At 41.4% G+C, this 22,097-nt stretch overlaps 4 protein-coding genes across 5 annotated transcripts; 2 read left to right on the top strand and 2 right to left on the bottom strand.

The window, feature by feature from the left end:
- Positions 1 to 96: 96 nt before the first annotated feature.
- Positions 97 to 2,410, bottom strand: cln5 (CLN5 lysosomal BMP synthase). Its single transcript, XM_066706590.1, has 4 exons — positions 2,240 to 2,410; positions 1,897 to 2,071; positions 1,316 to 1,541; positions 97 to 1,220 (listed from the first exon to the last, which is right to left on the bottom strand). The coding sequence occupies exons 1-4, from the start codon at positions 2,350 to 2,352 to the stop codon at positions 733 to 735; spliced, it is 1,002 nt and encodes a 333-aa protein (XP_066562687.1). The 5' UTR covers positions 2,353 to 2,410; the 3' UTR covers positions 97 to 732.
- Positions 2,411 to 2,774: 364 nt separating this feature from the next.
- On the top strand, positions 2,775 to 5,065 carry LOC136751193 (glutamine amidotransferase-like class 1 domain-containing protein 3, mitochondrial). Its single transcript, XM_066706588.1, has 4 exons — positions 2,775 to 2,956; positions 3,545 to 3,716; positions 4,031 to 4,235; positions 4,633 to 5,065. The coding sequence occupies exons 1-4, from the start codon at positions 2,849 to 2,851 to the stop codon at positions 4,823 to 4,825; spliced, it is 678 nt and encodes a 225-aa protein (XP_066562685.1). The 5' UTR covers positions 2,775 to 2,848; the 3' UTR covers positions 4,826 to 5,065.
- A 515-nt stretch (positions 5,066 to 5,580) lies between these two features.
- acod1 (aconitate decarboxylase 1) lies at positions 5,581 to 13,072 on the bottom strand. 2 transcript variants are annotated; one of them, XM_066706586.1, is made up of 5 exons: positions 12,958 to 13,072; positions 8,289 to 8,450; positions 8,057 to 8,146; positions 7,432 to 7,631; positions 5,581 to 7,048 (listed from the first exon to the last, which is right to left on the bottom strand). In XM_066706586.1, the coding sequence occupies exons 2-5, from the start codon at positions 8,364 to 8,366 to the stop codon at positions 6,100 to 6,102; spliced, it is 1,317 nt and encodes a 438-aa protein (XP_066562683.1). In that variant the 5' UTR covers positions 8,367 to 8,450; positions 12,958 to 13,072; the 3' UTR covers positions 5,581 to 6,099. The 2 variants fall into 2 exon arrangements, with proteins under 2 accessions (XP_066562683.1, XP_066562682.1); XM_066706585.1 differs by lacking the exon at positions 12,958 to 13,072 and adding an exon at positions 8,909 to 8,949.
- A 15-nt stretch (positions 13,073 to 13,087) lies between these two features.
- Positions 13,088 to 16,222, top strand: kctd12.1 (potassium channel tetramerisation domain containing 12.1). Its single transcript, XM_066706587.1, has one exon. The coding sequence runs from the start codon at positions 13,143 to 13,145 to the stop codon at positions 14,013 to 14,015; it is 873 nt and encodes a 290-aa protein (XP_066562684.1). The 5' UTR covers positions 13,088 to 13,142; the 3' UTR covers positions 14,016 to 16,222.
- The last annotated feature ends 5,875 nt before the right edge of the window (positions 16,223 to 22,097 follow it).

The raw sequence follows: 22,097 nt of genomic DNA, 5'->3' as shown, positions 1-22,097 counted from the left end.
GCATAGGAGTGTGCAACATGACTATTAGAATATGAAATGCTCCCTAAAATCATGTTCTTTATTAATATAAAACAAACTGACTCTGGAAAACATATCAACAATATACTTATTTCAGTATTTTAATATGATTTGATGTGTTTTACAAGCCATTAAAAATTAATTTAGTCTGTCCATGTAAGTGAGCAGTTAGGATGGAGGATATCCGTTCTCTCTGAACAAAAACACTTTTTCATTTCCTGTTACACAATTATGATTTAACTCATCCGCAGAGCCTACTTAGCGTTTACTAATATGTGGAAAAACCTGAAACCCTATGCAGGTTACCCATTCATTCAGTGACTGAAATAAGTGCTGCCACTTGTGACCTTCACTGGCTATTTTGTTCAGCTTGCTCTGGGAGGCTGAAATCATCTTGCCTAGATTTTGCTCATCGCATACTGTGATCTTTAAACCTATTTGAACTACTCATTTAAATACAAATGCTGTAAAGTTTTCTAAAGCAGTTACACACAAACATTAGTTATGAAAGAAGGTAAAAAATATATATTATTCTGCATTGTTAGCTTTCTGAACCACAGCAAGATGGGAGAATCACCCTTTGATTCAGCTAATAGCACTTTGGAGAGCCTGGGATTTGACTCACAAAGCATTGCATTGATTTGCATATGTTTTACTTAGCACAGCTCTTAAACACTTAATGGTTCTGAGTATCTCATTGGCATTTAAATGTGTCTAAGGCAAGGGGACTTCTTCATAAGTAATTCTGATATAAGGTGGCTTCATGGGTAAATGCCAATATTCATAATTATAGTACAAATAGAAACTCTTTTCCAAAACAACCCTGTCAAATATTTCCAGAAGGCTGAGCAGAAAGTCTTTGATTGACTGGTGAGGTCTGAAAGAATGATAGAAGTCCCTTATCTCAGCGGCCAACGGATTCTTCCTGGTGTCTCCGAAGATGGTGGTATCATTTCCTAAAAAAGTAGGTTGTCCACTGTACAGGAATAGCTTTGTGTAGTTGGTTTGGACAGCGCTTTTAAAAGTCACACCCATCTCTGCCAGTTTTCTGTAAGTCCGGTGTACAAATTGAGAGCAGTCATAGGATTCAAACCACATGGTGCTGTCGGGGCTGGGCTCGGATTGCACTGTCCATGTTTCGTAATAAATACCCGTTTCATTGTCCTCCTTTACCCATTTGGCCATTTTGTTGAACTGTGTACCTGCAATGTTGGAAGCAGACAAAGACAATCTTAAGTAAAACCATTACAGCCACAGTCAGGATATAAATCTCTAATTCTCTACTTCATTACCCTACCTGTCATTTCTGCCACTTTCTCCAAAGTGCCATTCTGTTTCCAGTGCTGGTCGTCTATCCCTGGGAAAAAGCACGCAGCGCCCTGGTTGCACCAGAAGGGCGCTCTGATCTCGTCTCTCAGGTGTGGGAAGGTGCAGTTGCCCAGCTGGAAGAGCTCGTACCACTCCATGGTGTAGTTCTGCCCGGTCACGGTGCTCCGGAAACCAATGGCATCGTGCATGATGTGCTGAAATCACACATGATCATGGAGGTATTAGCCTATTAAATGTTTTGAAAGCTCTTTGTATTTGAGGCATTCACTGCAGATGTTTGCAAGGAAGATACAATAACTGTAAGGGGTTAAATAAGCTTACATATATGGGCAATACTTGATTTAAACACTGTGGTCTTAAATGGCTGTAAAACTAAAATTGTGCATGCAAGTTTTAAATTTTATACTGCACCCATGTGTCCTGATTGCCAGTAAAGCAAGCCCCCTTGCATTGGTTTCAATCCATTTGATGGTAGCATGAGATACACCTTAATTAACCTCTAACTGTACACTAGAATGCATGTCAATACTTGCAATTAGGAATACTTACAAACATCCCAAGCAAGCCTCCGTATTTAAACTCCCATACAGGCGCCTGTAGCCGAAAAACCTCAATTACATCTGAATCGTGCATGGCTGGGATACTGCCGTCTGCAGCGCCAGTGGGGCAGAAGGGGTATAACGCCTGGCAGAAGGGGTCAGCTTTCGGGCGATGATCAAAACGCCTGAGACAGATCAAGACAAGCACATCATTAAGACCGATCACCCCTCACACGGACTTTAAACTGGCAAACACAACTGTGCTGGTGCCACGGTCACAATGCCACTCACGCCATTAAAAACTTCCCGATGTGTGCGAACTTGTTCCGTTATTGCATACTGATCTTTCTTACCTGTAAGGTACCGGCCATTGCTGGTGATTTTCTCCACGATCCAGTCCAAACGATTGTGGACTCAAAGCAAGCACAGACAACACACACCATGTCAACACCTGCACGCCTCTCATCTCTGAGACCCGAACCGGACAACTTCAGTGCGCTCGCTCACTTCCGGGTTCAGTCATGTGCTTTGCAGTGCATCATGTGATACCTCCGGTGCCAAGAAAATAACTTCGTAATGACAAAGGGGGCCGCTGTTTTTCACTTTCGCAATTTAATTAGCATGTTAATAAAGTCCACCATGAAACGGGGGGTGTCTTTGAAAATGCAATTGGCTTTTCCATTAACATTTTCATTTTGACCCAAATAACGCGTGCAAGAATGGAAAATGAATATGCAATTGTGGGATTATTTATTTCAACATGTATGTATTTATTCATGTATGTGTTTAATTAATGAAGTCCACTATATGCTTCCGTACTACTCTGTCCTGTACATCCGCGCCAGCAGAGGGCGCAGTGGTGTCATTACTGCAGGCTATAAAAGCACACCAGCTCAGCCCCCCGCCCCTCATCGTCGTTTCTTCTCCACTCGACAGCCTTATAAACCACATTGAAGGCGGACATGGCGAAGCGGGTGGCGGTGGTGCTGGCCGGCTGTGGGGTGTTTGACGGCAGTGAGATCCATGAGGCCTCGGCGGCGCTGGTGCATCTGAGCCGGGGCGGCGCGACTGTGAGTGACGGCCACTTGGGCTCCGGTTACTTCCTTGTAAATCCAATCGCGATCCGGTCATCGTTCAGCTAATTGTTTTAATCGTAGTCACACCGATGTTGTCGTCTGCGTGTTTCTCATGTGAGCCCTTTCTTTTTCGCGTTATGAACTTGTATCCACATGCTGTTATGCAGTGCGATGTTAAAATGTACAGCAACACTGCGTGGAGGAAGCTGGGCTGTGAAATAAGTTTGCATTTTGCATGACTTGAGTTTGTTTAGGGGTACGTCTGTATTGGAGGTAAATTGTGTTGAAATGGTGTCGGGCTTCTCCGGTGTCTGATTTATTCAATATCCAATCAGCGGAGAGCAGGTGCGTCACACTGCAGGGGTCACATGACTTCCCTTCTCCATCATGAAACCTGTCACAGACACACGGGTTATATATTCGAGAATTCACTTCTGTATTTTGAGGGAATGAAGTCTTCAACATCAGGATTGATCCCATTTTAAGGAATGTCAATATTGATGTATGCATATACTCCACAGACACTGCAGGATTCATCAAAACTATGTGGAAGCGTTTCATTTTCTTTTATTCCCTCCTCAGGTTAAAATGTTTGCTCCTAATATTGACCAGATGCATGTAGTTGACCATGTGAAGGGCAGCCCAACAGAGGAGAAGAGAAACGTTCTGGTAGAAAGTGCCCGCCTGGCACGAGGGAATATTCAGGACCTCGCTGAGCTGGACGTCGGTGAACAGGATGCTGTTATTTTTCCGGGTTAGAATTTCTAGTTTATGCAGATGTATTTTATATACCCATACCCACTATAAGTAGTCTGTGTGACAGCTGGAAGTCTCCCTGGGTGCATGTGCTAATGAAGACATGATGCACAGGGAGAGTTTAGCGCTCTTCCATTTAATTGAACAACTTCAGGAGCCGACCCTGATACTCAATTCAGAGGATTATCCATAAAGGGTTTAGATCAGGTTTTTTTGTAATACTAAATCTATACAGCTATACTGCAAATGCTTGCATATGATTTAAGATGTAAACTTACAAGTGCAACTTCCTGTCTTCCCCTGCTGTTTAAGGTGGATTTGGAGTTGCTAAAAACCTCTGCACCTGGGCTGTGAGTGGAAAGGACTGCACGGTGAACGACCAGGTGAAGTCCACCCTGCAGGCTTTCCACAGCGCCAAGAAGCCAATTGGACTGTGCTGCATTTCCCCAGTGCTGGCTGCCAAAGTGTTCCCGGGCTGCGAAGTGACCGTGGGACACAATAACAATGATGACGGCAGGTAAACAGATGGTGGCAAAGCCCACTTCATATTTAAATAGATTTGCAGTAAGTACTAGTGAAATGAGTCATTTTTCTGTAATGTAGTACTACCAGTAGGTGGCATGCAAGGCTTATTTGCTGTCGACTGGTACGGTCTTGTTTTACAATAAACAATTTCCCAACAGCATTGCCAGAAGATCTCACCCTCTGTTGAAATCCGTTAGTCATTTTGTTTGACATGCAATAAAATCTATCCAGCCACATGGCTCAATGGAGTGAAAACACATTTGTTTGAATGCAGTTGTTACACGATCGACCGCAGGGGTTTTGACTGCTTGAGCGTCTTGAACCGAGTCTTGAATTGGATGGACAGCTGCCATGTAGCGTTCCCTTACTGCCTCGCTTTTCAATTCCAGGTTTCCAGGTGCTGACACAGCCGGGGCGATCGAGCAACTGGGCTGCAAGCACGTCTGCAAAAACGTCGACGAAGCCCACGTGGACGAGAAGAATAAAATCGTGACGACGTGCGCGTTCATGTGTGAAGCCCCTCTTCATGAGATCTTCGACGGTGTTGGTGTAATGGTACAGGAGGTGCTGAAACTCGCTTGAATTTCTCTGCGGCCACGGAGTCATAAATGCAGTGACCTTTGTTGGGAAGCGTATGGAATATAACACTCCGACCTGGGAAACGAAATCCTAATAAAACTGCTAAAGCAATGGGGTTTTCTTTTACTGAAAATTAAAGATTCTGTATAGTTTTCTGTAGTGGTACACTATTGCATTGAAAATCAGAATGAATCCCTGTTATTGCACAAACACTAGCCAATAAATATGCTTACTCTAACAGAATCATTTGTGGTCATTGAAAATAACTATATTAATACTGAAAGCTGTATCACGGTTTTCAGCTTGTGGCAGTTTCCATGTCAGTGGTGAGTTCAGAGCACGCATGAACAGTCGTTAGTTGTGGCTATCCCGTCTCTTAATTAGAGGGCAGAGATGTTTCGCTGTACTTCTGTTCTGTGTAGGAAGCACAGAAGTTGCTGGCCAGTGAGAAGCAGACATGTCTGTAGTGGTGCAAGTCTCGCTGAAGCAGCCGTGCTCAGCAGGCCTGGTTTCCCTGCTGTGCTGCTGGAGCACAGGGGACTCGGTGGTCTCCCCTAGTCTGCCTGGCTCTCTGTCGCGTAGGCTGTTGATGAATATAACACACAGGCAGTGTATTGAGTGTCTGTCTGCTCAATTGTAGCTGAAGATATTGATTTCTACCAGTGAGTACAAGCATGAGTTACTTGACAACTTTCCACTGGCCTGAAAACAGGGTTACATTTCCCAGCATTGTGTGTGACATCATAACAACACGTGTGGACGGGAGGTAGTAGTTTATTTTACACAGACCTGCATTCATCATAATCTGAATTGTCTAAAGCCTCGCCCCTTTACAGAGTTTGTTTATACCATCAATAACATTGTCTTGTTTAGAGCAGACATGAGTCATGGGAAAGAGTGAAGAACACTATAGTTATCTAATAATATCTTCTCTTTAGTGCTCCTTGTCTTAAATGAATGGAAAAAAGCTACATGTAAATAAGGAATGGGTCTATAGTGATTTAAAATGTCACTGATACCAAAGCAAATTTAAAATTAGCACAGAGCAAATCCTTTGTTTTACCCCAGTGTGGTTCAGTAACTGCCATTGTAAGTATTCTGTTACGTCAGGACAATCATTCTGATTAGTATTTTTAATAGTACCGAATACAATCCAAACAAGTTTACAAGATGGGTACAAAATGAACTTGAGTGTTTTTGTTTTGTTTGACTTTCGTTTGTTTTACCCTGTGGTTGATGTAGCAGGAAATACAAATGAGTTATTGACCGAGAGTGACTCAATGAGGCATTTTCTGACAGAGCTGAGTTTGCATATTCATTTGCAGGCATGAGCTCAGCACAGAAACATCTGTGAGCTGCTCCAAGTTATCTACAAGATTGATAACACCCTCCACTGCGTCCAGTGGCAGCACGAGGGACGCGTTGTCTCTAAACTTCTGACAGAGATCTGCCTGGCTCAGAGGCTTCCTCCAGTGGCCGTAAAACGTATTGCAGCGCTCTGTAAACGCCTCCCCATTGTTCAGTTCAACTTGGACCTCACAGTACATTGTGTCAAAGTTGGACAGGTTGTCCTGTGGGTTTTCCACTTTCGCCTTCGCCAGCAGCTCTTTTAATTCCATTCTGTCCATTTCGCAGCTGCTGAAAGATTCGACCGACACCTTTCCATCCAGCATTGCGGTGCAAGCGTTGAACTGAAAGGAGTGCCTGGCTTCGTGCTCCGAGGCAGGGAAAGGGCAGTTTATGTACCGGGAGTTCGGCACTCTCAGCACTATGTGTTTGATCTGCTTGAAGTCCATATTTGGGTTGGTTGCTAGTAATCTGGCCCTCAATGCTGCAGCCGCGTCTGCCACCCAGTGCATCCCCAAGTGAGCCGGGAATCGCTTGAAAGCCACATCCTGGTCCTCCAGAATCCACCTGTAGGAGCTGACATTCGGCAGCCTGTCTGGAGTGTAGTCTGTGTAGAAAGCGCCAAAACCAGAGTCCATGTCAAGAATCTGCCTGTTGCCTTCAAGCCCCAAAAGGGACAAATAGGCTGCCTCCAAGCCCCTTCGTGTGGCGTTCCCAATGTGCAGGGGTTTGGTCTGTGTGGCCGCATTGGCCATAGGAGCCCCGGCGTACGAGGCAGCTATAGCAAGTGCCTCTCGACACTGAGGAACTTCCAGGCCGAGAAGTTTAGCTGATGCAGCTGCACTGCCCATGATCCCAACCACTGCGGGGGGGTGGAATCTGGGGAGAGAGGTTTTTTTTTAGTTCTTGCCGCCCATGATGATTTCACAACATGGGATTTCGCTTAGATGAATCAGTGACGACCCCTCCCCACTCCGAAACAAAGTACTTCAAATGAGTCATGAAACGGCATTCATTAATCTCATGATACCGCATCACTCATCTCGCAATAAAAAATACCGGTACATGATATAATCACAGTTTGAAATGTTATTCACAGATTATATTTCCTTATGTAATGACATAAACTTAACTTTGTGATGATCTAACTTTAAATAATTAATTGATTATGGATGCCAATGCATTTTCAGTCCCTAAACAGATTTTTTGTATTTCTCATACCCTTGATGACAGTGCCTGTGTACTGAGCAGAAGAAAATCACCTTTTGGGAATGTTGTGTGCTTCCTTGGAGAACCGCATTAACCTTCCTTGAACTTCAACACCCACATTGAAAGCTAGGAGCAGCTCCAGACCAGATGTCCTTGTGTTCAGGGTCTCTGCTAAAGCCAGCAACGCAGGGAGGACGGCGCCAGAGGGGTGAGTGGCAGGGTGCCAGGTGTCATCAAAGTCCATTGAGTGGACCTGGCATGGGAACAGTGTCGGAGATTAGCACTTCTGCACTGACATCTCGTAAACAGCTGGAGCTCGTCATGCTAAGACTGTTTTTTGTTTCTTTATTCATTTGGTCTTGTTTCTCTGGCATGTCAGCCCAAAGCCAGTACGAATGTTATTAGTTTATTAATTCTATTTTAACATTTTTGTTAGGAGTTTTATTACCAGGAAATCAGACGTTTCATTAGACATATAAACAGCATTAATATCTATGGCTCTTGCTGGCTGGATTCAAAGGTCTGCAGAATGGTTCAGGTCTGCTAGAAACAGATTTTCAGCCGTGACATTGCCTCACTTTATAACTGACCTTTAAAACAGCACTGAAATCAGTCTCGGGAGCACTATATTGTACAGATGTGAAACAAGTTCAAAAGTTCTTGTAATGAGTGATTTACCGCGACTCCATTGACGAAGGCGGCGTACGGAGGAGGCAGGGTGAGGTCTGATCTTCCCCACACTGTGCTGGTCTTGGTTGCTCTGTACATCTGAAGAAAGGAAACAAAACCAGTGGTTATTACATAAATCATCTATTGATTTATTTAGTTTTGCATAAAAGGAGGACAGCCTAGGTGCTCTTCATTTCGGTTGGCTCCCGCTTTCCTAAGTTGGGTGAACAGAAGTACTCACTTTACTGTACTGGAGGACCTTGTTGAAGACTGCGGTGGTAGAGCCCAGCAGCCCCACTCCCAGCGTATCCAGAATCATCCTCTTACTTCTCTGAATCACAGTGTCAGTCAGGTGAGCAGCTTTCAGACTGTGGATCGCACTTCCGAAGCTATCAGTAACACCCTAAACAGGATGGATGGATAGTAGCACCTGTTAGACACCTGTTTTGCTTTAAATATCTGATAAGATATAACAGCATTTATCTGATAAACATGTAATTAGTGAGATTTATCAACATTCAATAGCTGAATTCACCAGATTGAAATACAACCGATCATCCTTGTGCAATCCAAACTTGTATAATGTACATTTTTCTTCAAATGCTTTAGTAACTTGTACTATATACAAAACAACTACAACCAACAGATTGTAGAAATTATTACATTACTATAGCTATAGCTATATATACTATAGCTACCTAAAACACTTATGAGAATATCGGCATATCTTAATGGTGAACTTAATCCTGAAAAGTTTGTCTGGAGTTATTAATTCATATAGATCACTTAGAATAGAGTATGAGTATAAGAAATACATTGAGCATTACAGGAATACTGTTAGCAGAAAATTGAAATGCATACCTTTCGAAGCATTATGTCTTCTCCGGCTTACCACTGTAGGGTACTGCCACAAACTTCCTTATTTATAGCTACCAAAATGCCTCATGTCATCACTGGGTTTTCGAAATACCTTTACATGCTTAACACGCAGAAATCTGCCCACACGATAGTAGTGCTTTAAGGAATTGAAGATTTTATTAATGTTTGTCTGTGCTACAGCCACTGATACAATGCCAAGTATACCAATAATCTAATGATGTACATTTGACTGGATCAGTATTTCAAGGAAACAAACTAAAGCAACGCATACATTTTCAATATAGGTCAGTTTGTTAGGGAGATGCTTTCAGTTATAAAATATGTTAACCCATGCTAAACCCTTATTTTTGTCATCAACAAATGTATTTGATTTCTTTGACTTATAGAGGTTTTGTCTTTTAATGCTTCACACATATACACTTTTAACTGGTTTTGACCTCGACCATAAAACAAACACCAGAGATGGACAGATTACTGTACTTTAATTTGCAGTGTGCTTGAATTTCTTGTTGAATACAGAAACTGACCACTCCACCATTATGGCTCCGTCTGGTTGAATCTTGCGGGAAAAATATTGCAATGTTAAAACTTTCAGTCTGACTTATTCTTGAATAATGGAAATGAAACCGCTGCAAACTGGAATGTCCAAATCACTGCACTTAAGTAATACCCTGGGGTTTCAGAAGTTGCATGTTTTGAAAGACAGACTGTAGCCTACACACATTGCTAACAAGATGGTTAATTGGTGCCTAATGGTTTATTTGGTTTTAGTTATTCATTGTTTGTGGTTTAATTAATGCGTTTGTAAAGCGCTCTGTCGCTATACAAACTAAGATGAACTGACTGATGAAGAGAGAGCTCAAACATACTGTTGTATGTGTTTACTGCTTTTAGACACCAGCAACTGCATTTGTATATTATACAAAAGGGTTACTGAAGAACTGCATTTCTTTCCCTGTGTGTCTGTGTAAACAAGGTCACTGTCCCACTGTGCTACAGTACTGTGCCATAGTGTATCCCTGATACCCAGAGGAACAGAGTCTGATAAGAACCAGTTTTCACCAGACAGTGTGCTTGATATATTCAATAATCCCCCCTTATATTAAACATTTCATATGCCATACATTTCCCCCGGTTTAACTATATATGGGTCTTGCTGAGCAGTTGTCAGGCAGAAACCGAACTTGCACTCATCACGGGACAGACATGCGGGCCAGTTATCTTTCTCTCCTGTCTGGTCTGCATAAAAGTGCCTGTAGTGTGTAACTTCTCTAAGACTGTTCTTGAGATCGCCTCCTGAACCTCTTCCTTGCAGCTGCTTGTAATAAAAACCTTTTGATTGGAGGTGCATCTCTCTCTGGATTTCTGCAACTCTTCAGTTACTTAATAGACAATGGAATAGCAGTTGCAATTTTCATTGTCTCTGGCCTGTATTTTTGTATTCATCAAACAATGAAAAATATATAATTGAGATGAGCAAGTACAACTTTGTCTGTTTCAAATTAATAGTGCGGAGTGTGGATTAATACTTGTGACTACTACTGTGGGCGAATAGGAACATCAGAACATTAGGAATATGTGAGTTAGCGGCCTGTAAATAATTTCCCTCATTTCTTTAAGTACTGTTGGAAATATACCATCTGGCCCAGGTGATCCGTTTGGTTTTAATTCTGCTAATCCCTTTAGTACCTCCTCCTCATTTATCCTGATCTCTCTTAGGGTTTAACTGAACTGGTTGTTAACCTGTGGCATGTAATCTGTTTTCTCTTTTGTAAAAACCTCTGTGAAATACTCATTTAGAACAATTGCCACAGTTTGTTCATTTTCCAAGATACTAACGTTTTTACCCTTTATTTGTTTCAAGTCCTCCTTTATTGACCTCTTGCTGTTGTAGTTTTGAAAAAAGCTCTTTTGCATTAGTTTTAGCTCCAAGAGCTATGTTTCTTTCCATTTCTCTGCTTTCCTGATCCCTTTCTTAAGATCTCTGAATCTGTATCCAATGTGCTCCAGTCTAACTCTTCAAGGTTTGCTTTTCTGAAATTGTAGACCATTGTTTTAGACTTGGTCCTTGTTTTTTGAAAGAATGCCTCAAAGCTAACCATGTTGTGATCACAGTTTGCCATTGGTTCTCTAACTACCGTCCCTCTGACTCTATCCTGGTCATTTGAAAAGATCAGATCAATGCATGCGCTCTCTCTGGTTGGTTCCCTGACACATTGAGTTAGAAAGTAGTCATTTACCATCTCCACCATTCCTGATTCTGATTCTGATTCTGATTCTGATTCTGATTCTGATTCTGATTCTGATTCTGATTCTGATTCTGATTCTGATTCTGATTCTGTAGTCCAACTGGGCTTTCCCAGTCTATGTTTGGGAAACTGAAATCCCCCCATTATAGCAGCCTCATCCTTGCTACATGCATGTGTATATACACTCACCTAAAGGATTATTAGGAACACCTGTTCAATTTCTCATTAATGCAATTATCTAACCAACCAATCACATGGCAGTTGCTTCAATGCATTTAGGGGTGTGGTCCTGGTCAAGACAATCTCCTGAACTCCAAACTGAATGTCTGAATGGGAAAGAAAGGTGATTTAAGCAATTTTGAGCGTGGCATGGTTGTTGGTGCCAGACGGGCCGGTCTGAGTATTTCACAATCTGCTCAGTTACTGGGATTTTCACGCACAACCATTTCTAGGGTTTACAAAGAATGGTGTGAAAAGGGAAAAACATCCAGTATGCGGCAGTCCTGTGGGCGAAAATGCCTTGTTGATGCTAGAGGTCAGAGGAGAATGGGCCGACTGATTCAAGCTGATAGAAGAGCAACTTTGACTGAAATAACCACTCGTTACAACCGAGGTATGCAGCAAAGCATTTGTGAAGCCACAACACGTACAACCTTGAGGCGGATGGGCTACAACAGCAGAAGACCCCACCGGGTACCACTCATCTCCAGTACAAATAGGACAAAGAGGCTACAATTTGCACAAGCTCACCAAAATTGGACAGTTGAAGACTGGAAAAATGTTGCCTGGTCTGATGAGTCTCGATTTCTGTTGAGACATTCAGATGGTAGAGTCAGAATTTGGCGTAAACAGAATGAGAACATGGATCCATCATGCCTTGTTACCACTGTGCAGGCTGGTGGTGGTGGTGTAATGGTGTGGGGGATGTTTTCTTGGCACACTTTAGGCCCCTTAGTGCCAATTGGGCATCGTTTAAATGCCACGGCCTACCTGAGCATTGTTTCTGACCACGTCCATCCCTTTATTAGCACCATGTACCCATCCTCTGATGGCTACTTCCAGCAGGATAATGCACCATGTCACAAAGGTCGAATCATTTCAAATTGGTTTCTTGAACATGACAATGAGTTCACTGTACTAAACTGGCCCCCACAGTCACCAGATCTCAACCCAATAGAGCATCTTTGGGATGTGGTGGAACGGGAGCTTCGTGCCCTGGATGTGCATCCCACAAATCTCCATCAACTGCAAGATGCTATCCTATCAATATGGGCCAACATTTCTAAAGAATGCTTTCAGCACCTTGTTGAATCAATGCCACGTAGAATTAAGGCAGTTCTGAAGGCGAAAGGGGGTCAAACACAGTATTAGTATGGTGTTCCTAATAATCCTTTAGGTGAGTGTATAGAGAGACAGAGCGAGAGAGACCAATACACTAACACTAAATGAGTGAACAAGCTTTTGATTTTAGTGCGTTTCTCCAGCATGTCCACCAGGCGGCGCCCTTTCAGCAGCACACGATGTCAAAGAAGTTCATCGCCCGGCACTTAGAGTTGCTCTGCATGTCAATCATATCTGGTTTAAATTAATAAAAAGTGAATATTTCTATTTCTATTGATTTACCTGGTTCTGTTCCACAATACATAAAAAAAAGCCACTGCATTTAATTTACAATGAAAATGCACACATTCAACCAATCCCACCCATATGTCTAATAATAATAATAATAATAATAATAATAATAATAATATAGTAGTAGTATAGTATGAAAAATAAACCCACATCTAAGTGATGTGTGGACACTGACAGGGAGTTTGCAGCTCTTGCTCCGGATCTGCCAGGAAGGAGTTAACAGCCATCACTCAGCTCAGCTGCCTCCTTCTCCTCCCACGCCGCCCGTCCAGCTACATAAACAGCCCGACCTGCCTGCCTCAGTCCGCCGGAGTGCAGCTCACAGCCGCGCAGACATGGCTTTGGCAGACGCCTCGGGTGGGCTCTCTAACGGCGGGGACTCCGGCTCCCCTTTCTCGGAGATCATCGAGCTCAATGTGGGGGGGCAGGTGTACGTGACCCGGCACACCACCCTGGTCGCCGTGCCGGACTCGCTGCTGTGGAGCATGTTCAGCCAGAAGAGCCCGCAGGAGCTGGCGAGGGACAGCAAAGGGCGCTACTTTCTGGACAGGGACGGCTTTCTGTTCCGCTACATCCTGGACTACCTGCGGGACCTCAACCTGGTGTTGCCCGACTACTTCCCGGAGAAGTGCCGGCTGCAGAGGGAAGCCCAGTTCTTCCAGCTGCACGACCTGTCCCAGCGCCTGAGCCCCAAGGTGAGCAAGGACAACTCCCTCAGCGAGGAGGTCTGCCCCGGCGACCCGGACGAGGCGGCGGCGTTCGCGGGCTCCGGCGCCGGCTGGGACCCCTCCCGCCAGGCGACGCCAGCGGGCACCGCCAACCCCCGCTCCCCGTCGCTGGAGTCCAAAAAGTCGGGCTACATCACGATCGGATACAGGGGCTCCTACACCATCGGCAGAGACACGCAGACCGATGCCAAGTTCAGGAGGGTGGCCAGGATCACGGTGTGCGGGAAGACCTCTCTGGCCAAGGAGGTGTTTGGAGACACGCTGAACGAGAGCCGGGACCCCGATCGGCCGCCGGAGAGGTACACCTCCAGGTACTACCTGAAATATAACTTCCTGGAGCAGGCGTTTGACCGGCTGACGGAGGCCGGCTTCCACATGGTGGCCTGCAGCTCCACGGGCACCTGCGCCTACGCCAGCAGCGACCCCAACGAGGACAAGATCTGGACCAGCTACACGGAGTACGTTTTCTGCAGAGACTGACTCCTGCCTGAGAGAGTGAAGTGAGCCAGTGATACCAAAAAACAACGAAACCACCCCTTTTTTTAAAGTAGTGCACTTTTTTTTGTTTTGGTTGGTTTTTCGCCTATTTTTATACTGACATTTTAACAATGTACAGTCAATGGTCTTTTTTCCCTTCTCTGTACGTAGTTACTCCGGTTTAAAGTGTTGCAGATTGACATTGGACATGTAGGGTGTCCTGTGTGTGTAATTGCTTTACACTGCATTGTCTGTTGCTGATTTGTATGGCTATATTAAATCGCAGAGCTCCTGTAGTTGTGTTTTCCAATATCTGCGTGATTGTGGGGACTTGAGAAGAACATGACACTGTCCTCTTGTTGAAGTATTTTATTTAAATAAAAAAAAATTGCAACTTGGAAGATATGCACACTCCATTGCAGTCATGAGCACCAATTGTTCGAGTTTTGGGAAAGGAGAGGAAAAATGTAACTTTATCTTTTAAATATGTTTTGCAAATGTCACTTTGATGATCAGTGGAGTTGGTTTAGGATGCGCCAGGGTACAACCATGTACAGCAGCCCCACACAATTTGAATCCTATTAGTTTTGGACAGTTGTACATGATCTCCACAGATACAGCCCTGTTATTAGGTCACATTAATTTAAGTTTGTTATCAAAGATATTATAAAAACAAAAAGTTCGATATTAAACATTGATTTATCAATCCAGTAGGTGCAATAACCATTATTTTAAACTGCAGTTTGCACACATTGAATGAAAAAAGCAGGGTGTTTCAGTGGTTTATTATACTGAAGCCACTGTGGCGCTGAGGTCTGATTTTGGTATCTGCTTTGATGAGAAGGAATAGTTATTCTAGCTTTGTGCATAACTGTCTTTAGACATGTTAGATATAGGTTGACAGACAATGTATTACATGGAAATTAATGTTGCGCACACACAACAAAAGCTTGTTGTTTTAACATTTCTATAGGCGTGTATTTGTGATGACTTTTATATTGCAAGTTCAATTGCTGTTTGGTGACCTGTGAGAAAAAGTATAAAGACACTAAATTTTGGAGGAAAAAACAAGACAAAAAAAAAAATATATCATATTTTTAAAACTTTCAAATTCCTTAGCTATAGGTGAATTTATCACCTCCATATTTAGTTTTCTTAATTCCGTACAATAAATGGATTGAGATGAGCACTTGCTGTAGTTTCAGTAGCACTGCAATGCTTTTCTAAAAAATAAAAAGTGAAATACATGTTTTGGACAACTCAAAGCTAACGTAAGTTATGTCAATTTAAAACTACAGTGTATAGTAATTAAGCAAAAATGAACTCATTAAAGCCCTGCAGATTCTATATCAATGCGATACTTTAAAACACATTAATATGCACAATGACCACTCCCCCTTTAATATGTTCTCCCTTTAATATATATTTGTACAGCCACACAAACTTCCCCTTTCAAGATCTGAAGAGAAAGTAGCAGAGTTTTAAAAACAGTATATGCTACTTCCTCCTGTGCTACCGCAGCTGTTAAAGTAACATAGCCAGCCTGTTTTTTTCTTCTTTGCAAACATTACTTCTTTGCAAGTGTTTCTAAAGTAAAAGGTATAAGTAAATTTTTTGATTTCACACATTGTGCTTTCAGTACAAAGTGCACTGTGTACTGCTCTGGTTTTTAAATCCTACTAGACGAGCAATTAAAAATAAGACCTAGAATGAGTGCTTTGATCTCTTATTGTTGCCCCCTTTCCAGAAACAGGCAGACCGATGATGTCCCAGGGAAAGAAACGCCAGTGTATTCTTTGAATTGTTTAAATCTTTCTTCTGAAAAGAGCCAGTGGGTAGATAAGAGAAGAGAGCCATGGCCCCTTTATCAAAAACATACTGAATGAGATACAATATCTTCCAGTTGCAATGAAATCATGACTACCATTGAAAAACACAACAGGTGATTCTGAAGCTGTAGAGGCACTGGGAAAAACAGAACAATATTTTTGGAATCCCCTACATATTCTTTATATCAGTGCATCCTATTTGTAATTTCGAAAGCGTCTTTGACCAAATGCATTTTCCCCCCAATTTGTTTTGTGTATCGCCCTATATATTTTACATCTGTCTGACTCTGCAATAACCTGTAAAAGTGTTGAACATTGTACTCCTGACATTCTTAAATTAGTTCAGATTCATAAAATAAAGTCTAATGCTTCTGTGAAGAATTCCAATTTCTTTTGCATTGAACTTACTCTAAAGCCAGGGGTGGACAGGGGGTTGAAATTAATCGAGGAAAGGAAAATTAAAGAAACAATTCTGACAGGAATGTTCTGTGTTATTTTACAGGACGTGACCTTTTAATGCGTTCTGCAAAGTGCATGCTTCGAGAATGTTTTATTCCCCTTTTCAGACTGCAGACCTGTAAACACAGCACAACCACGGAGTATCTGAAAAGCACACGCGTTGGCAAATTATTTAATTCTCTCTCAGCTCTGCAATTCTGAGCTCTGGAAAGTGCAAAAGCAAACTCTGGTAGCTGTTATAATGCATATTGTGACCTAATTTTCACCAGGAAAAAAGTTAACCAGTAAACTTTGGGGGCAATATTAAAGAGGGAACAATATTAAGGAGGGAAACCTCTAACCTGTTTCCTGTAATATCTTTGTTCCCTCTTTAATATGCACCTTTGAGCCAATCACAACTCGAGTGACCTCTTGATTCCATGTTATTCCCAGATTTATAACATAACTGAGCTTCTACTAATTAATAACATCAATTTAGAAGCTGTAGGATGCATGTTAATTTAACTATTACTTAGCCATGTCCTTCTCCCATTAAATTCCAAATAAATGACTAAACACTTTGTGAAAATAAGTGACCTACATAATAAGATCTTGTGTAGTACCCTGGGCTAACCAATAACTCTATCAGCATGTGAGTATTCTCTTTTATTTTAAGTGTGTGGCTGAAGCAGAAGGAAATGAATGTTTTAATTTAATATAATGAAGCCAGTTCTACTCCAGGGAGTTTCCCTAATGAGAGGCTGATCAACACGATGGTGACGCAGACCTGGACAACTTTGTTTTACTCAACTGATTATACATTCTTAACTTATCATTATTAATGATATTCAGTGTGGGTGGAAAAGTACATATTATTTATTGCACTGATGTTGCTATATTAAGTAAATTTATTCTGCCTTGTTATTCTTCGGGTGCAGATTTAGAATAACATCAGGATTAAATATGTTCCCAGGCAATTTGATTTTAATTAACTTTTTAATTCACCACACGAGTGCAGGGCAACGAGCTAACATTAGCAAGGAAGTACCAAAACAGAAATGTATATATATGTATTTTTTGGAGTTTGGAAAGATGCATTGAATATGAGATTCTTCTGTGCTGGGGCTTTGTTGACTATGAAGAAGCATTTGATTCAATACAAACTCAATCATCAGGGCTTGAGAAAATCAAAACACTGAGGAAACCTATATAACTTATATATCTATAACTTATTATATACACAGATCAGCCATAACATTATGACCACCTGCCTAATATTGTGTAGGTCCCCCTTTTGCCGCCAAAACAGCCCTGACCCGTTGAGGCATGGACTCCACTAAACCTCTGAAGGTGTGCTGTGGTATCTGGCACCAAGACGTTAGCAGCAGATCCTTTAAGTCCTGTAAGTTGCGAGGAGGGGCCTCCCTGGATCAGACTTGTTTGTCCAGCACATCCCACAGATGCCCACAGACCAGGAACAACCCACAAGAGCTGCAGTTTTGGAGATGCTCTGACCCAGTCGTCTAGTCACCACAATGTGGCCCTTGTCAAAGTCGCTCAGATCCTTACACTTGCCCATTTTTCCTGCTTCTAACGCATCAACTTTGAGGACAAAATGTTCACTTGCTGCCTAATATATCCCACCCACTGACAGGTGCCATGATAACGAGATTATCAGTGTTATTCACTTCACCTGTCAGTGGTCATAATGTTATGGCTGATCGGTGTATATCCTAACAATTCAACATCAACAATCTGACTCCACCAACACACTGACAAGATCAAGATTTGTAAAGTTGTACATCAAAGACAATCTCTCGAAAACTCTTCATGTCAGCTCTTGAAGACGTGTTCAAGACTTTATAAAAACGATTCAGAGCTTATTTGAACAATATGATTTTGACGATGCCATCATCATATTTGCAAAAACACCTGAAGATCTACAGCTTCAATTTCAAGAACTCTCAGCAAGACGTTGGTGAACACTGACACATTTATTGTTTTATGGTGTGTAATAAACCAAAAAAAGGCTATGGTTTACCTAGAAAAGAGACCATTTCAATATTTAATACAACATCTAATCAAGTGTGACTGTGCAAATGTTACAGCGGTGTACATGTTTTGGAGTGAGATATGTTCGAGTGGGTAGGTCAGCTCTGCAGAGATGAGGAGGATATGTCAGTATCACTTGAAATTTCAACAATATACGTACATGCATAGGGGAGCAGCAGAGAAGATGAGGTGAAATAAATTTGGGGAAGCAACTTAGCATAAAGTAATTTTTTGGTAGACTGCATAAATAGTATAAGAGGCTATAGACTATTTTTATCTTCTAAATCTGCAGAGAAAAAAACTATTCTTAGTGAGGGGAAGTTGACTCTTATGACATATATTGTTATCAGGGTTTCAGTAGTGCTGGTGCTATATTCCAATAACAAGATCCCCAGCTTTCTTTCATTTTTAGCTTTATCTTAATTTTCCCTTTCACAGAAATACCTGGATTTCAAAGATACTGAGGGGAATATCTCCCAGGGAGCTTTGTGCATGACTGAGGTGCTGGATTGCAGAGGCCTTCGAACGTCACTGGGCCTGCATGGAAGTGCTCAGGTTTAAATGTTATGGATGTATTTTATAAACGAGGAACACATGGTGCTGTCCGGAAGTGAGGCACCAGGGACTGTTTTTAAAGCGGGGGGTGGAGCCTCTACTGAAGTATTTTGACTATGAACTCTGGCTTATTTTTGGCAAGAGAAGTGAACTGCTGTTGTAGAATTTAGAGGACAGGAGGAAATGTTTTTCTGTTTTGTAATGAACCATCAGTATTGCTGCACAGCCTCACCAGTGCGAAAGAGTTTGTTTTCCCATAACAAACATGTTTGATTCTTCTAAAGGGACAGTTTTAAACGGGGAACTGTATGCCTGTAAGGAGTGACGATTCAGTTCCATGACATTATGATTATTATATCAGTTTTCAAGCTGAGTTTCCATTGATCTCTTTCACAGCAGTCTCTCTGTGAACCATTACAGGCATGATAAGGTTACATACCCACATGTGTTTGTGTGTGAAGATCTGGAACATCTCTGTCCGTGTGCTGCTTCACCAGCCTAATTTCATCTTCTCACTGGGCTAGTAGAAACGAAAGGCTGCTTTTAAGAATACTCATAAGAATAATGAGAAAAGCACATTTGTAGTTGGAATGAAATTAAAAAAAACGAATGTGTACTTTGAGAGCAATAACTGTATTTCAAGCAAATTGTAAAGATATTTTTGTTTCTGTCCCCTGACACTATGCAAGCAGATGTGTTACAGAGAGAAGCGGAACAGAATCCTTCACAGCTTCTGACGAAGAACGTATACCAATGGCATATTCAAAAGGAATAGTACTCTTTTTTAAGTAAATCTATACGTTTTATTTAAAATGTCAAAATTACTAACCAAAGTTTACTCAGGTGCCAGAAGTAATATTTCATTTAAGTTTCCAGTGCAGAAATTGTGTTGATTTTAGGACTTATTCATAACAAAGGATTTTCTGTTATCTCCTGCTGCTTGAATTTGGTGAATTCTTGTGGATAATAGTTTGTTTAAAAGTCCCTTTTATTTTATTTTGAGTGTTATTTTTCCTACAATTTGTATTGATTTATGCGTGGACTCAGCACCTTTTCATGTCCTACAGCTTTTAATTTTTCTTGTTTTGTTTTTTTGAAGTGATGTGAGAATAATTTGCTGCAGGGGCATGTTTTATGGACTAAAGTATAAGTTTATAACATTGTTTCACTTTTCTATAAGTTCAAGAAGTGTATAAAACATAATAAAACAATCATATGAAACTACAGGAAATGTCAATTGTGCAGATCTACGGAAATTAAAAAAAAATAATAATAACATCCTGTAGTTTAGGTTCTTAACATGGAGGCTACTTGCAAAATATGAAACCCCTTCTATCTTTATTTTTAATTTGTGCTAATTTGTATTCCTTTAGAAATGTAAAATAGCATTAAGGAAATTACTTGTGCTGATTGTGTCTGTTATTTGTCCATATATGGAGCATGACTATTAAACTTTTCTACACAGTGACCACAACTTGCAAATACAAAACAACTTGACCTTTCACTTTGAACACATAGTTATAAAAATGGAAACGTGAAGATCTGTTATCAGCAGCATCACCAGAAAGAGGATTATTGCACCATGAGTGTATGGAGTACATGCCATTACATTTAATATCAAACAATGCTTTAACAATCCTATCCTCTGTACATTTACTATGTTATATTGGTGGATAACTTTCATAACATGTCTTGCGGGTTTTGTTGTTCATTACATTTGACCCCATGTTCCTCTCTGTGATTGGAAATGTTCTTTAGAAAATGTACGTGTGCACAGTCCATTTCTCCAAGATTAGGACTGACACACACACACACACAAACACACACACAAACAATGCGTGGGAGTGTGAAAGTGAACTAGAATTGAAAATGTGCATTTCTAACTCTTTTTCCCTTTGATGTGACTAAAAATACAGTGCATCATGAATTACAACTGGCTCATTAACTATGGAGAGAAGTCAGTCTCTAGCAGAATACTGTAAGTAACTGAGGCAAATCAATGCAGAATCTTAAAATTCGTGTTTGAAGAGTTCTTTCTTTTATGACTTCTTAATTCAGAATTTTGAGAGGTGTAAAATTACAAAAATAAAATTAAAAATACAGATGTTTGAAGAGCTTCTTTATAGAAAATGTGGGCTCTCAAATTACACCACAGGGAAATATATCCTCAATAAGTTAACAAGAGGTTTCTTTATTATCGAAAAATAAAACAAGAGGATCATAGGTTCCTGAGGGCTAGGACTGTGAAAGCATTATGCAAATTTAGCCTAAATCTGATCATTCAAATGACAGTTGCTATTTACAGCACTTTATTGATTTTCCAAATTTATGAATGGTTTACTTTCTCTGCACAAAAATAGAACTACACCAAACTCTGCTGCAATACACTCAGAAGGACAACTCCAATATCACACCTGACTTCTGCGTTTCCAAGCATAAGTCACCGCCAATACACTCACTTTCCCATTCTTCATGTCTGCATCCCTCCTCCTCCCCAAACATCACCTTTGCAGCAGCTCCTAGGCTCATTTCACCTAGTGGAGGGGGGGTTTCGATGGCCTTGTCCGCATGGCCAGGTTATCATTCCCTTAATCAAGTGAGTCTAGGCCAAAATAAACGCTACCTTTTTCTACAATCGCCTATTGGGATTAACATCAGCACAATTACTGACTGAAACCTGTGCACTAGTAAAATGAGATTTACCATATATTTGCATTAGAGTACGCAAACAGCTCACCGAGATAAAGATAGATCTTTCACAACACCCCAGAACAGAAGCAGCCTTTAATGCAGACCAGAGATGTGTATGAATATCCATATCAAAAACCTCTGTACGTCAACAAGAAAGGCAAGGATAAGGGGGCCTAGATCTATTGGGGATTTGATGTCTGATGCTGCTTGTGACCTTTGCTTTGACAGCAGTTGACATGAAATGAGATTTACAGGAGATGCTTGTGGACATGCAGGTTGTATGTATAAATATCTATAACTCAGTACTTTCAAAAAAACATTTTGCATACAACAGGTAAAACAGTGACACATCTGTGTTTACCTTACTACTACCTACCTTACCTCACCTCACTGTAGAATTCCAGGACTGTAATTCACCCCCAATCACACATGACAACTCCAATACTTGATGGAGACATTAATCCTTCTCTTTACCCCGACCTACCATCAAATATTGTGATTTCAACATGTAGCTGAGTGA

Source organism: Amia ocellicauda, chromosome 6 (assembly GCF_036373705.1).
Source record: "Amia ocellicauda isolate fAmiCal2 chromosome 6, fAmiCal2.hap1, whole genome shotgun sequence".
NCBI classification, from domain to species: domain Eukaryota; kingdom Metazoa; phylum Chordata; class Actinopteri; order Amiiformes; family Amiidae; genus Amia; species Amia ocellicauda.
The sequence above is the reverse complement of the archived record's forward strand: the minus strand, read 5'-3'. Positions and strand labels throughout refer to the sequence as shown.

Coding starts and splice junctions, on each gene's coding strand:
- acod1 (XM_066706585.1), bottom strand. Junction 8,147..8,288: donor AGGTCCTCCAGTACAGTAAA/GTGAGTACTTCT, acceptor TCCTTTCTTCAG/ATGTACAGAGCAACCAAGAC. Junction 7,632..8,056: donor CCTTCGTCAATGGAGTCGCG/GTAAATCACTCA, acceptor TTCCCATGCCAG/GTCCACTCAATGGACTTTGA.
- kctd12.1 (XM_066706587.1), top strand. CDS start 13,143: ATGGCTTTGGCAGACGCCTCGGGTGGGCTCTCTAACGGCGGGGACTCC.
- LOC136751193 (XM_066706588.1), top strand. CDS start 2,849: ATGGCGAAGCGGGTGGCGGTGGTGCTGGCCGGCTGTGGGGTGTTTGAC. Junction 2,957..3,544: donor TGAGCCGGGGCGGCGCGACT/GTGAGTGACGGC, acceptor TTCCCTCCTCAG/GTTAAAATGTTTGCTCCTAA. Junction 3,717..4,030: donor GGATGCTGTTATTTTTCCGG/GTTAGAATTTCT, acceptor CTGCTGTTTAAG/GTGGATTTGGAGTTGCTAAA.
- cln5 (XM_066706590.1), bottom strand. CDS start 2,352: ATGAGAGGCGTGCAGGTGTTGACATGGTGTGTGTTGTCTGTGCTTGCT. Junction 2,072..2,239: donor CAATGGCCGGTACCTTACAG/GTAAGAAAGATC, acceptor GATCTGTCTCAG/GCGTTTTGATCATCGCCCGA. Junction 1,221..1,315: donor GAAAGTGGCAGAAATGACAG/GTAGGGTAATGA, acceptor CCAACATTGCAG/GTACACAGTTCAACAAAATG.